The sequence below is a fragment of the Sorex fumeus genome, unplaced genomic scaffold (genome assembly GCF_029834395.1).
Source record: "Sorex fumeus unplaced genomic scaffold, SorFum_2.1 ptg000195l, whole genome shotgun sequence".
Taxonomy (NCBI): Eukaryota; Metazoa; Chordata; class Mammalia; order Eulipotyphla; family Soricidae; genus Sorex; species Sorex fumeus.
In genome coordinates this window covers 1,306,119-1,318,954 of record NW_026606252.1, presented here as the reverse complement: position 1 = coordinate 1,318,954, position 12,836 = coordinate 1,306,119, and the positions used below count along the sequence as shown (strand labels likewise).

Sequence of the window (12,836 nt, the reverse complement as noted above, 5' to 3'; positions counted from 1 at the left end):
CAAACATGAAAGCCTGTATCTGTATCTCACGGTGATTCATTAAAAAAAATTAAATTAAATTTGAAAAAGAAAAGTGAGCCCCAGAACAGAGACCTGAAATCAGACCAGCCCTCTCCCTGGGGGCCTGGGGAGGTGGAGCCTCCAGGACCCTCAGAGCCCTGCCCCTTCCACAGTAGCCTCGCCCACAGCCCCCCAATTTCCTCCAGAACCCGGCCCACCAATTTCCCCCAAAGCTCCGCCCCTTCCACGATAGCCCCGCCCATCACCCCTAATCCCCTCCAGAGCCCCGCCCCTTCGTCTTAGCCCCGCCCACAGCGCCCCACCCTCCTTTAGAGCCCCGCCCACAGGTTCCCCATTCACACGAGAGCCCCACCCACAGCGCCCCACCCCTTCCCTTGGAGCCCCTCCCCAAGCAGAGCCCCGCCCCCAGTGCCCTAGGTCTCTGCCCATAATGCCCCACCCTTACGTGTGAAGCCCCGCCCCAATCAAAGCCCAGCCCACAGTGCCCATAGTCCCTGCCCACAGTGCCCCGCCCCTCCCCTCGGAGCACCGCCTACAGCAGAGCCCCGCCCCCTGCACCCTTGGCCCATCCTGAGCTGCTCTTCCCTCGGAGCCCCGCCCCACTTCCAGACCAGGCCCCGCCCCAGAGCCCCGCCCACTGCATCCTTGGCCTATCCTGAACTGCACTTCCCTCGGAGCCCCACCCACCTCCAGACCAGGCCCCGCCCCTTATATCCTTGGCCTATCCTGAGCTGCGCTTCCCTCGGAGCCCCTCCCACTTCCAGGTCACGCCCGGCCCCCGGAGCCCCGCCCCCTGCATCCTTGGCCTATCCTGAGCTGCGCTTCTCTCAGAGCCCCTCCCACCTCCAGGTCAGGCCCCGCCCCGGAGCCCCGCCCACTGCATCCTTGGCCTATCCTGAGCTGCGCTTCTCTCGGAGCCCCGCCCACCTCCAGACCAGGCCCCGCCCCTTACATCCTTGGCCTATCCTGAGCTGCGCTTCCCTCAGAGCCCCTCCCACCTCCAGGTCAGGCCCCGCCCCGGGAGCCCGGGCTCCGCCCGCCGCAGCCGCTCCTAGGGTCCCCGCGCCTCGGACCCCGGCAGCCCGTGGGCCCTCGAGCCAGCCCGTTGCTAACGGCCGGGCGATGGCGGCCGTGCCGGGCGGGCCCGCGTCCCCGGTGCGCTCGGTGGTGGCTTCGCCGCGACCCGTGAAGGCGCGGGCGGCCCGGGACGGCCCACGGCGGCGGCTGCAGCTGGGCCCGGGCGCGGGCCCCGACGAGCTGGAGGCGGTGCCCGAGGAGGACGAGGACGTGGAAGGGGAGGCGGCCGGGGAGGCGGCCGGGGAGGAGGCCGGGGAGGCGCGGCCGCTGCCCGCCGTGTGCCTGTCCCCCATGCGGGGCATGTGGCGCGACGAGAAGGTGGCGCTGTACTGCGACGAGGTGCTGCAGGGCTGCAAGGTGACCGCTGCCCGGCCAGCGCGGGAGGCCAGCATGCAGTGGCCAGCGAGGCTGCAGTCCAGCGCGGGCGTCCAGCATGCAGTGGCCAGTGCGGCTGCAGCCCAGCGCGGGCGTCCAGCAGGCAGTGGCCAGTGGGGCTGCAGCCCAGCTCGGGCGTCCAGCATGCAATGGCCAGTGCAGCTGCAATCCAGCTCGGGCGTCCAGCATGCAGTGGCCAGCCGGGCTGCAACCCAGCTCAGGCGTCCAGCATGCAGTGGCCAGTGCAGCTGCAACCCAGCTCAGGCGTCCAGCATGCAGTGGCCAGCATGCAGCGGGTCAGCGCGGGTGTCCAGCCTAGGTCACCAGCCGGCCCCTCTTCTGGTAGCCAGTGACCAAAGCCCAGTGACCCGGGGGTGCTCAGGGCTGACCCCTGGCTCTGAGCCCCATGGGGAGTGGTCCCTGAGTACAGACACAGCCTGAGCACTCAGCTTTGAGCACCCTTAGATGTGACCCAAACTCTCACCCCCTGCCCTCAAGATAAGTCCAATTTCTAGAATGTCTTTGTTTGTTTGTTTCCTTGTTTTCCTTTTGGGGGGTGGGTCCCACCCAGCGATGCTCAGAGCTGACTGCTGCCTCTGCACTCAGGGATCACTCCTGGCGGTGCTTGGGGGACCCTGTGGGACGCCGGGGATCGAACTCGGGTCCACCCCGTGCCAGGCCCGCGCCCTCCCCAGTAACGCAGGTCTCCTCAGAGCACCTGCTCTAACCTGGCGCCACACACACGCGTTTTCCCTTGGCCAGGCCGAAGATGCTGACGACGCCATGAGCAAATACCTCTCGGAGAAGCTGAAGTTTAAGGACAAGTGGCTGGGCGTGTGGAAGACGAACCCCGAGCTGTTCTTCGTGAAATACGAGGAAGCGTCTATCCCCTTTGTTGGCATCCTGGTAGAGGTGAATGAGTTTTTGCCTCATCGCTGTTCTCTGGAGACCAGGGGGCGCGGGTGTGGGCACCGGGTCGGGGGCGTGGGGGGCGGAGGAGCAGCCTTGGCGGGCGGGGCCCCGGCTCCGGGGGCAGGGCCTGGCCTGGAGGTGGGCGGGGCTCTGAGAGAAGCGCAGCTCAGGATAGGCCAAGGGTGCAGGGGGCGGGGCTCCGAGGGGCGGGGCCTGGCCTGGAGCTGGGCGGGGCTCTGAGAGAAGAGCAGCTCAGGATAGGCCAAGGGTGCAGGGGGCGGGGTTCTGGGGCGGGGCCTACCCCGGAGGTGGGAGGGGCTCCGAGGGAAGCGCAGCTCAGGATAGGCCAAGGATGTAAGGGGCGGGGCCTGGTCTGGAGGTGGGAGGGGCTCCGAGGGAAGCGCAGTTCAGGATAGGCCAAGGATGCAGTGGGCGGGGTTCTGGGGCGGGACCTACCCCGGAGGTGGGAGGGGCTCCGAGGGAAGCGCAGCTCAGGATAGGCCAAGGGTGCAGGGAGCAGGGCTCCGAGGGGAGGGGCCTGGCCTGGAGCTGGGCGGGGCTCTGAGAGAAGCGCAGCTCAGGATAGGCCAAGGGTGCAGGCGGTGGGGCTTTGCAGGACGGAAGGGGGGCTGCCTGGAGGTGAGAGGGGCTCCGACAGAAGCCCAGCTCATAGGATCCCATCCCAGAGGATCCCGGGAGCACCATCAGGAATGATTCCTGAGTGTATGAGCCAGGAGTAACCTCTGTGCATCGCAGCTCAGGATAGGCCAAGGGTGCAAGGGGCGGGGCTCAGGAGGGCGGGGCCTGCCTGGAGGTGGGCGGAGCTCCGCAGAAACTGATAAAGATGAGATGGAATCCAGGATTTGTTCCGGCCCGGGCTTCGGGGGTTCGGGGCCTGGCCTGGAGGCGGGAGGGGCTCCGAGAGAAGCGCAGCTCAGGATAGGCCAAGGACGGAGGGTCGGGGCTCCGGAGGGCGTGGCCTTCCCTGAAGGTGGGAGGTGATTCGAGAGAAACGCAACTCAGGATAAGCCAAGGGGGCAGGGTGCGGGCTCAGGAGGGCGGGGCCTGGTCTGGAGGTGGGAGGGGCTCCGAGAGAAGCGAAGCTCAGGATAGGCCAAGGGTGCAGGGGGCGAGGCTTGCCTGGAGGTGGGCGGGGCTCCGAGAGAAGCACAGCTCAGGATAGGCCAAGGGTGCATGGGGGCGGGGCTACAGAGGGCGGGGCCTGCCTGGGGTGGGAGGGGCTCAGAGAGAAACGCAGCTCAGGATAGGCCAAGGGTGTAGGGGGCGGGCTCCGGAGGGCGGGGCCTTCCCTGGAGGTGGGCGGGGCTCCGCAGAGAGCAATAAACTGATAGAGATGAGACAGAATCCAGGATTTGTTCATTTTTATTTGTTTGTTTTCTTTTTTGGGTCACACCCGGCAATGCACAGGGGTTAATCCTGGCTCTGCACTCAAAAATTACTCCTGGCGGTGCTCGGGGGACCCTATGGGATGCTGGGGATTGAACCCGGGTCGGCCACATGCCAGGCAAACGCCCTCCCCGCTGTGCTCTTATACCTCCAGCCCCTAAATCGCGATTTCTCATGAGTTTTTTTTCATTTATGTGGGGCAGTAACGAGCCTATCGGTTGCTTCTCAGAGGAAGCAGGAAGCGTGTGGAGGAAGCGCCTTCCCAGGGAGCGTCCACCCGGGCCGAGGGCCCAGAGTGACGCTGACTTGATGTCCATCCTTAGGTGACCTGCAAACCCTGCCACAGCTCGTCCTGTTGCTTCAAAGTCACCGTTTCCGTGGCCGAGCCCTTCTCGTCCAACATTGCCAATATTCCCAGGAAACTCGTGGATGAGATTCTGAAGGAGCTAGAACACAGCGTCCCCCTGCTGGAGGTGTACCCCGTGGACGGGCAGGACACCCAGGATATCGCCTTGGCTCTGGAAGTTGTCAGGTCCTGAGTCCGTTCATTTCCGGTCCCCCGAGCAGTGCTCAGGGAGGCCCTGGGCCCCAAGGACGAGCCCAAGAAGCTCAATGCTAGGACCCCACCCACGATGGATAATGGGAATAGCCAATGCTTTGGGGGGACCAAGTGGTTCAGGGGAGTAACCCAAGTCGCCTGCATGCAAAGTCTGTAGCAATAGTAGTGATACAAATGCGTTATATTTGGGCTGGAGCAGTAGCACAGCGGGGAGGGCATTTGTCTGGCCCTTTAATCGACCCAGGTTCGATCCCCGGCATCCCATAGGGTCCCCCAAGCACCGCCAGGAGTGATTCCTGAGTGCAGAGCCAGGAGGAACCCCTGAGCATCACCGGTGTGACGCAAAAAGCAAAAAAAATTTTTTAATTTTTCACATTCAAAAATATCAGAAATACCAGATGCATTGGGATTTGTTTTTACAAATTAGGACAATATGAAAGAAGCTCTGAATATAGAATATTTGGGGGACCGTTACTGTATTTTCAATGTCTCCCTCCACAGACAATTTTTTTTGGGGTCACACTTGGTGATGCACAGGGGTTACTCCTGACTCTGCACTCAAGAATCACTCCTGGTGGTGCTCAGGGGACCATATGGGATGCTGGGAATCGAACCCAGGTTGGCCGCGTGCAAGGAAAATGCCCTACGCGCTGTGCTATTGCTCCAGCCCCTTCCACAGACAAATTTGATTTATATTTTATTTCTTTGGTGAGAAAACATGAAATTCGGTACCTAGATTTTACAATCATACTTCAAGAAAAATGCACTGAAATACCTGAAAGAGAGGCCAGAGGGGCTGGAGCGATAGCACAGCTGGGAGGGTGTTTGCCCTCCACACAGCCGACCCGGGTTCGATCCCCGGCATCCCCTAGGGTCCCCCGAGCACCGCCAGGAGTGATTCCTGAGTGCAGAGCCGGGAGTCAGTCCTGAGCATCGCCAGGTGTGGACCCCAAATAAAACAAACAAAAGAACTAAAAATACCTAAAAGCTAAAGCAGATAGAATACAAAGGGTAGGGCTTTCGCCTTGAATGCGGCCAACCTGGGTATGATCCAGCTCTGAGCCCCATTGGGAGTGATCCCTGAGCACAGACACAGTCTGAGCACTAAGCCTTGAGCACCGTTACGTGTAACCCAAAGTCTCACCCCCTGCCCTCAAGATAAATTCAATTTTTAGAATCTTTTTTTTTTCTTTTTGGGTCACACCCGGCGATGCACAGGGGTTATTCCTGGCTCGGAAAATGCTCAGGGCTGGCTCCTGGCTCTGCACTCAGGAATCACTCCTGGCGGTGCTCGGGGGACCCTAATGGGATGCCGGAGATCGAACCCAGGTCGGCCACGTGCAAGGCCAATGCTCTCCCCGCTGTCCTATCGCTTCGACTCCAGAATGTCCCTTTCATTCTAACCATGGCACGGGCTAGTTCTCAACGTCCCTCTCTCATCTTGATGTAATTTCCTCGCAGATTTTTTTATGACTTTCTTTGGCGCGACTGGGATGACGAAGAAAGTTGTGAGAATTACACTGCTCTGATTGAAGAGAGAATTAATTTGTAAGTACCATTAGAATGCACTCGTTGGCCCGAGTGAGAGCACAGCGGGGAGGGTGTTGGCCTTGCATGTGGCCGATCTGGGTTCGATCCCCAGCACCCCATAGGGTCCCCCGAGCATCGCCAGGAGTGATTCCGGAGTGCAGAGCCAGGAGTCAGCCCTGAGCATCACCGTGTGGGACCCAAGAAGAAAAAAAAAAGTGTCAGTTAAAATGAGCCTATAGAGGCCAGAGTGATACTACAGCAAACGCTGGGAGTAGGGGTGTTTGCTTTGCACACGGCGGAGACGGGTTCGATCCCTGACACCCCATGTGGTCCCCTGAGCACTGCCCAGAGTAAGCCCTGAACATCGCCGGGTGGGACTCAAAAAGCAATAAATAAATAAATAAATAAATAATAAACCCACCAAAACTGCACCCACACAGGGTCCAGGGCGAACCCTGTTAACCATGTAGACCTCTTGCAGGTGGTGTGATATTCAGGACGGGACCATCCCCGGGCCGATTGCACAGCGTTTTAAAAAGACTTTGGATAAATACAAGAACAAGCGCGTTGAGCTCATTGAGTATCAGAGCAACATCAAGGAAGACCCCTCGGCGACGGAGGCCGTCGAATGCTGGAAGAAATACTACGAGATCGTCATGCTCTGCGGGTTACTGAAGATGTGGGAAGATCTTCGACTCCGGTAACATGCCACCGGCCCCTTGGAAGCAGCAAGATGATGTAGTTCATTTCTTTAATTTTTTTTCTTTTTGGGTCACATCCGGCGATGCTCAGGGGTTCCTCCTGGTTCTGCACTCAGGAATCACTCCTGGCGGTGCTCAGGGGACCCTGTGGGATGCTGGGGATCGAATCCGGGTCGGCCATGTGCAAGGCAAATGCCCTCCCTGCTGGACTATTGCTCCGGCCCCCGTCATTTCTTTTTTCTTGTCCTATAGCTTACCCCGATGGAAACATTCAATGTCCAACTGGTTTGGAAAAAAGCACACTTGGCAATTGCCAATACTGGAAATCATTATTCTGTTTGTCTCAGGTTCGATACCCGGCCGGTGCTCAGGGATTACACCTGGCTTGACTCAGGGGACCAGATTGTGTGGAGGGATCAACCCTATGTACTGCACTGTCTACTCCGTGGAAATTTTTTTCTATTAGTGCAATTTGCAGAAATCCTTTTTTTTTTTTTGGAGGGGAGAGGGGAAAAAAAAATCTCAAAAACCTAGTCCTTTCCATGTTTATTGGTTTATTGATTTTTCGGCCACACCCAGTGGTCTCAGGGCTGACTCCTGCTCTCAGGAATCACTCCTGGTGAGGTTTGGGGAACCCTATGGGTTGCTGGGAATCGAACCTGAGTCGAAAATGAGCAAGGCCAGGCCAGCAACCCCACTATGATATTGTCTGGCTCCTGAACTTACAGCTCCTTTCAACCCCCCTGTCTGGATCTTTCTTTTTTCTTTTTTGGGGGGGGGGGTCCAAACCGGCGATGCTCAGGGCTGACCCTTGGTTCTGCACTTAGCGATCACTCCTGGCGGTGATTAGAGGACCCAGTGGGATGCCAGAGATTGAACCAGAATCAGCCGCGTGAAGAATTGTGTGGGACCGCCAGGAGTGATTCCTGAGTGCAGAGCCAGAAGTCAGCCCTGAGCATCGCTGGGCGGGACCCAAAAAGCAAAAAAAAAAAAAAAAGTAGCTGACATGAATGAAACCTACTCCCCAGGCCTGCTTCGAACCAAGCGTTGGTTTTCTAAACAAGTAGAGGGTGGAACCTTTTTCACCTGAGTGCCCTAATTTATTTCCCTTGCATCTTAAGTATGTGCTTTTTTTCCCCATTTAGAGTTCATGGACCTTTCTTTCCAAGAATTCTGAGGCGGAGAAAAGGAAAACGAGACTCTGGGAAGACGATAACACATATTGTGGCAAAAGTGATGACCACGGACATGGTAAATTGCCCTCAATTCTGCTTTAGTTCATAATAAATATGAAATCTAAATGCATTTAATCTATAACAAAAGGTGATTATTTGAGGTTGATTTTCACACCTGTGTGGATTGGGGTCACGTCTGACAGTGCTCAGTGCTGACTCCTGGCTCTGCGCTCAGGAATCACTCCTGGCGGTGCTCGGGGGGCCCTATGGGGTGCCGGGGATTGAACCCGGGTCCACGTGTGCAAGGCGGACGCCCTCCCTGCTGTGCTCCTGCTCCAGCCCCTGGACTGGTCCTCCTTTCTCCTCGTTGTATGCAACATTTATGGCGAGCCAGCCACGGCAAAGAAGGTGCTGGCTGACGGCCCCGTTTCCCGGGTCACTGATGGGGCCCCGTCTCCGTGTCTGCCTTTCAGGTGAAGGACTTGTCTTCAGACACACTTCTCCAACAACACGATGATCTGGATCTGGCCCTGGACAACTGCTACAGCGGCGACACTGTGGTCATCTTCCCGGGAGAATACCAAGCTGTCAATCTGGCCCTGCTGACCGATGACATCGTGATAAAAGGTTCCCCTCTGTTTGCTTTGGGTCCACACCTGGTGGTGCGCAGGGCTGACTCCTGCCTCTGTGCTCAGCGATCACTTCTGGCGGTGCCTGGGGGGCCTTATGGGATGTTGGGGATCGAACCCGGGTCGGCTGTGTGTAGGGCAAACACCCTCCCTGCTGTACAATCTCTCAGACCCTAATCTATCTCATTTATTTTTTTGAGGGAGCTAGAATTGTTCAGGGCTGACTCCCGGCTCTGCACGCAGGAATCACTCCTTGTGGTGCTCGGGGGACCCTAGGGGATGCCGGGAACCGAACCCGGGTCAGCTGCATCCGAGGAAAACATCCTCCCTCCTGTCCTCTCTCATACTGGCCTCTGATGAACAAATTTTACGTTATAAAACATGGTTTGGGGGCTGGAGCGATAGCATAGCGGGTAGGGCGTTTGCCTTGCACGCAGCCAACATGGCCAACACGGGTTCGATTCCCAGCATCCCATATGGTCCCCCGAGCACCGCCAGGAGGAATTCCTGAGTGCATGAGCCAGGAGTAAGCCCCGAGCATCGCCGGGTGTGACCCAAAAAGCAAAAAGCAAAAAACAACAACAACAACAACAACAACAACAACAACAAAAAGACCACAATGGGGCTGGAGCAGTAGCACAGCGTGTAGGGCATTTGCCTTGCACGCGGCCGACCCAGGTTCGATTCCCAGCATCCCCTATGGTCCCCCGAGCACCGCCAGGAGTGATTCCTGAGTGTAGAGCCAGGAGGAGCCCCTGAGCATCGCCAGGTGTGACCCAAAAAGCAAAAAAAAAAAAAATGGTTTTGGGTCGGAGAGAGACAATAGTGGGTAAGTCATTTGCCTTGCATGAGGTTGACCCAGATTCGATCCTGGCAACACACCTGGTTCCAAGCCCTGCAGTGCAGAGCCAGGAGTAAGCCCTGAGCACTGGTTGGGTGATTCCCTGAGCACTGTCGGGGTGAGCACAAGCATTGTTTGGTGAGCTCTGAGCACTTTGGGTGAGCCCGAGCACTGTTGGGTACGGCCCCCAAATGTACAGAAACAAGCCTAGTAATAATGAAGTGTCTTTAGCCTGGGCGGGTGGGGATGGGTCACTGACGTCACCCCGGGTCTCTCCCTGCACGCAGGCGTGGGGAGGAGAGAGGAGATCGTGATCACATCGGAGCCGTCCCACGACAGTTTCGTGGTGTCCAAGGCGGAGAACGTGAAGCTCGAGCACCTGTCGCTGATCCAGCAGGGGACGGTGGACGGCATCGTGGTGGTGGAGTCGGGCCACCTGACGCTGCAGGACTGCGTGCTCAAGTGTGAAGGGACGGGCGTGTGCGTGCTCACGGGCGCCGCGCTCACCGTCACGGACAGCGAGATCACGGGCGCCCAGGTGCGCCCTCGCGGCTGAGCCTCAGTGACCGGAGGCGGTGTCCTGGGTGCTCGGGCCACCCCCCACAGTGCTCAGGGGAGCATCCTGGCTCTGTTCTCTTCCTCCCTCCCTCCCTCCCTTTCTTCCCAACTACCTTCCTTCCTTCCCCCTTTCCCTCCTTTCCTAACCATCTTCCTTCCTTCCTTCCTTCCTTCCTTCCTTCCTTCCTTCCTTCCTTCCTTCCTTCCTTCCTCCCTCCCTCCTTTCCCTCCTTCCTTCCTAACCATCTTCCTTCCTTCCTTCCATCTTCCTTCCCTCCTCCTTTCCTAACCATCTTCCTTCCTTCCTTCTTTCCCTCCCTCCCTCCTTACTTCCGTTCCCTCCTAACCATCTTCCTTCCTTCCTTCCTTCCTTCCTTCCTTCCTTCCTTCCTTCCTTCCTTCCTTCCCTTATCACCCATCTTCCTTCCCACCTTCCTTCCTTCCCTCCCTCCCTTCTTCCTTCCTTCGCCACATCCGGCGATGCTCAGGGCTGACTCCTGACTCTTCACTCAGGGATCACTCCTGGCAGTGCTTGGGGGGTATCCTATGGGATGCCAGAGATCGAACGAAGATGGGCTGTGTGCAAGGCAAACGCCCTCCCCGCTGTGCTCTCGCTCCAGCCCCTTCAATTCTTCCTAAGTAGTTCTGAGTATGAGGAAAGCGCGCATTGTTTTTTGGGTCCCAGCCAGCGATGCTCAGGGGTCTCTTCTGGCTCTGCTCTCAGGGATCACTCCTGGCGGTGCTCGGGGGACCCTCTGGGATGCCGGGGATCGAACCTGGGTTGGCCGCGTGCCAGGCAAATGCCCTCCCCTCTTTGCTCGCTCTCTGGCCTGCCGTTTTCAGCCTTTCAGAACATCCTCCGTTGCGGAGATGGCGGAGAATCACTATTTTGCAGGAATCCTGGGGGATGTGTGTGGTGTGGGTCCTAGTTCCTTCCCCCACCCCGTCCTTTCGGAGTTGGGGCCCTGCCCTCAGGGCTGACTCCTGGCTCTGTGCTCAGAGATCACTCCTGGAGGGGTCTTGGGGGATGGGGGGGGGGAGGCTGGAGATCCAACCACCCAAACCGTATGCAAGGCAAGTGCCCTCCCCACCAGCCCCCCGATTCCCAGGCTGTTGTCTGTCTCCCCAGGGCGCGGGAGTCGAGCTGTACCCCGGAAGTACAGCCGTTCTGGAAAGGAATGAGATTCACCACTGCAATAACCTCAGAACCACCGACAGCTCGAAGAGCACTGTCGGGGGAGTAAATATGAAGGTATGATATATATATATATTTTAAATATATTCAGCCAATGATTAAGCTGATGGAATTGGGCATATACTCAACATTGCTTAAAGAATTTTTTTTTTGGTTGGGGGGGTCACAGCCGGCGATGCTCGGGGCTGAGTGCTGGCTCTGCACTCAGCCATCACTCCTGGCGGTGCTCGGAGGACCCTATGGGATGCTGGGAATCGAACCCGGATCGGCTGTGTGCAAGGCCAACGCCCTCCCCGCTGTGCTATTTCTCCAGCCCCTGTTCGATATTTTTTATCGGGCTGGAGTAGCTTTTCAGTTGGGTGGCAGCTCTGGGGTGTGGATGTGACCACCAAGGTTTCCAGGAATACAGGAAATGCTATTTCTTAATAGAGTCTTAATAGAGGAAATGGTTAGCAGGTTGGTTGGGTGCTGAGGACCACTACACCCAGGGGTGCTTGGCCGATCACACCCCGCCAGCATCCAACCTCAGGTCTGCAGGAGGCTGTGCTCAAACCTGGAGACTCCTCCCTCTCTGGTCTGACAATTGGTCATTCCAATTTATTTTTAGTTTTTGCTTTTTGGGTCACACCCGGCGATGCTCAGGGCTGACTCCTGGCGGTGCTCAGGGAACCCTAGGGGATGCTGGGGATCGAATCCAGGTTGGCCACGTGCAAGGCAAACGCCCTCCCCACTGTGCTATCACTCCAGCCCCCAAATTCTTGAATCTGTTTCAGGGTCATGCCTAGTGGTACTCTGGGCTTAACTCCTGACTGTGCTCAGGGGACCCTATGGGATGCCGGGAATCAAACCCAGGTCGGCTGAGTGCAAAGCAAGTGTCTTCTCACTCTACCATCACACCGGTCATCAACTTGAAGTTTTAGCAAATGGCTTGCAATAACAAAGGGGCTCCTTCCCCTTTGACCACACCTGGCAGTGCTCAGGGCTGACTCCTGGCTCTGTGCTCAGGGGACCCATCCCACTCCTATTTTCTGAACACTTCTAGGGACTGAACTCGGGTCTATACATACAGGGTCTGCACTTACCACTGCACCAAGGGATAAGAATTCGATTTTTTGGGGGAGGGGGGCTTTTTGGATCACACCTGGCGGTGCTCAGGGCTGACTCCTGGCTCTGCCCTCAGGAATCACTCCTGGTGGTGCTTGGGGGAGCCCATGGGATGCAGGGGATCGAACCTGGCAAGGCAAATGCTGTACCCATTGTCCTATGCTCCAGCCCCGGTTCCGATTATTTTACGAAAATGTGTGGGGTTGGGGGCGTACCCCTGGCCAGGCGGGTTCCGTGCCACCGAGGGCAAGGTGCAGGTGAGCGTAGCCCCCTGGGGTTTATGCCCCCCCGCGTCTTGTTTCCTTAGAAACGGCAGCAAAACTGACCTCCCGCCCAACCCCACAGGTGCTCCCGGCCCCCAAGCTGAAGATGACGCGCAACCACATTTACAGCAACAACGGCTACGGCGTGAGCATCCTCCAGCCCGCCGAGCAGTTCTTCGTCGTGTCCGAAGAGGCCCTGGACAAAGGGGTCGCTTCCGGCGATAAGAAAGAGGCCAAGACGCTGGCCAAGGTGATGCAGAACCTGAACCTGGAGATGAAGAACAACAAGATCGAGGCCAACCTCAAGGGTGACATCAGGATTGTCACGAGCTGAGGCGTCCTGCGAGGGGGCGCCTCACGTCTGTACACTTGTTGCATTAAAATACACTCATGTTTGGGCGTCTGCGTGCTGACTTGGCTTCTGCGCCATCCGTTGGCATCCAGAAACATCCTTCCACTTCCAGTTGGAAGTTGGGGCCCGCATCTTCC

General features: G+C 57.8%; 1 protein-coding gene across 1 annotated transcript; it reads left to right on the top strand.

Annotated features, from left to right (window-relative positions):
• Positions 1-1,091: 1,091 nt before the first annotated feature.
• Positions 1,092-12,681, top strand: SHCBP1L (SHC binding and spindle associated 1 like). Its single transcript, XM_056108154.1, has 10 exons — positions 1,092-1,455; positions 2,236-2,385; positions 4,116-4,324; positions 5,813-5,899; positions 6,363-6,581; positions 7,728-7,833; positions 8,231-8,384; positions 9,515-9,765; positions 10,915-11,037; positions 12,430-12,681. The coding sequence occupies exons 1-10, from the start codon at positions 1,144-1,146 to the stop codon at positions 12,679-12,681; spliced, it is 1,863 nt and encodes a 620-aa protein (XP_055964129.1). The 5' UTR covers positions 1,092-1,143.
• The last annotated feature ends 155 nt before the right edge of the window (positions 12,682-12,836 follow it).

Bases quoted from the DNA above. Each gene is read 5' to 3' on its own strand.
- SHCBP1L (XM_056108154.1), top strand. From the start codon at position 1,144: ATGGCGGCCGTGCCGGGCGGGCCCGCGTCCCCGGTGCGCTCGGTGGTG. The intron at 6,582-7,727 runs GTAACATGCCAC...TTCCCCATTTAG, and splicing joins TGGGAAGATCTTCGACTCCG to AGTTCATGGACCTTTCTTTC. The intron at 7,834-8,230 runs GTAAATTGCCCT...TCTGCCTTTCAG, and splicing joins AAGTGATGACCACGGACATG to GTGAAGGACTTGTCTTCAGA.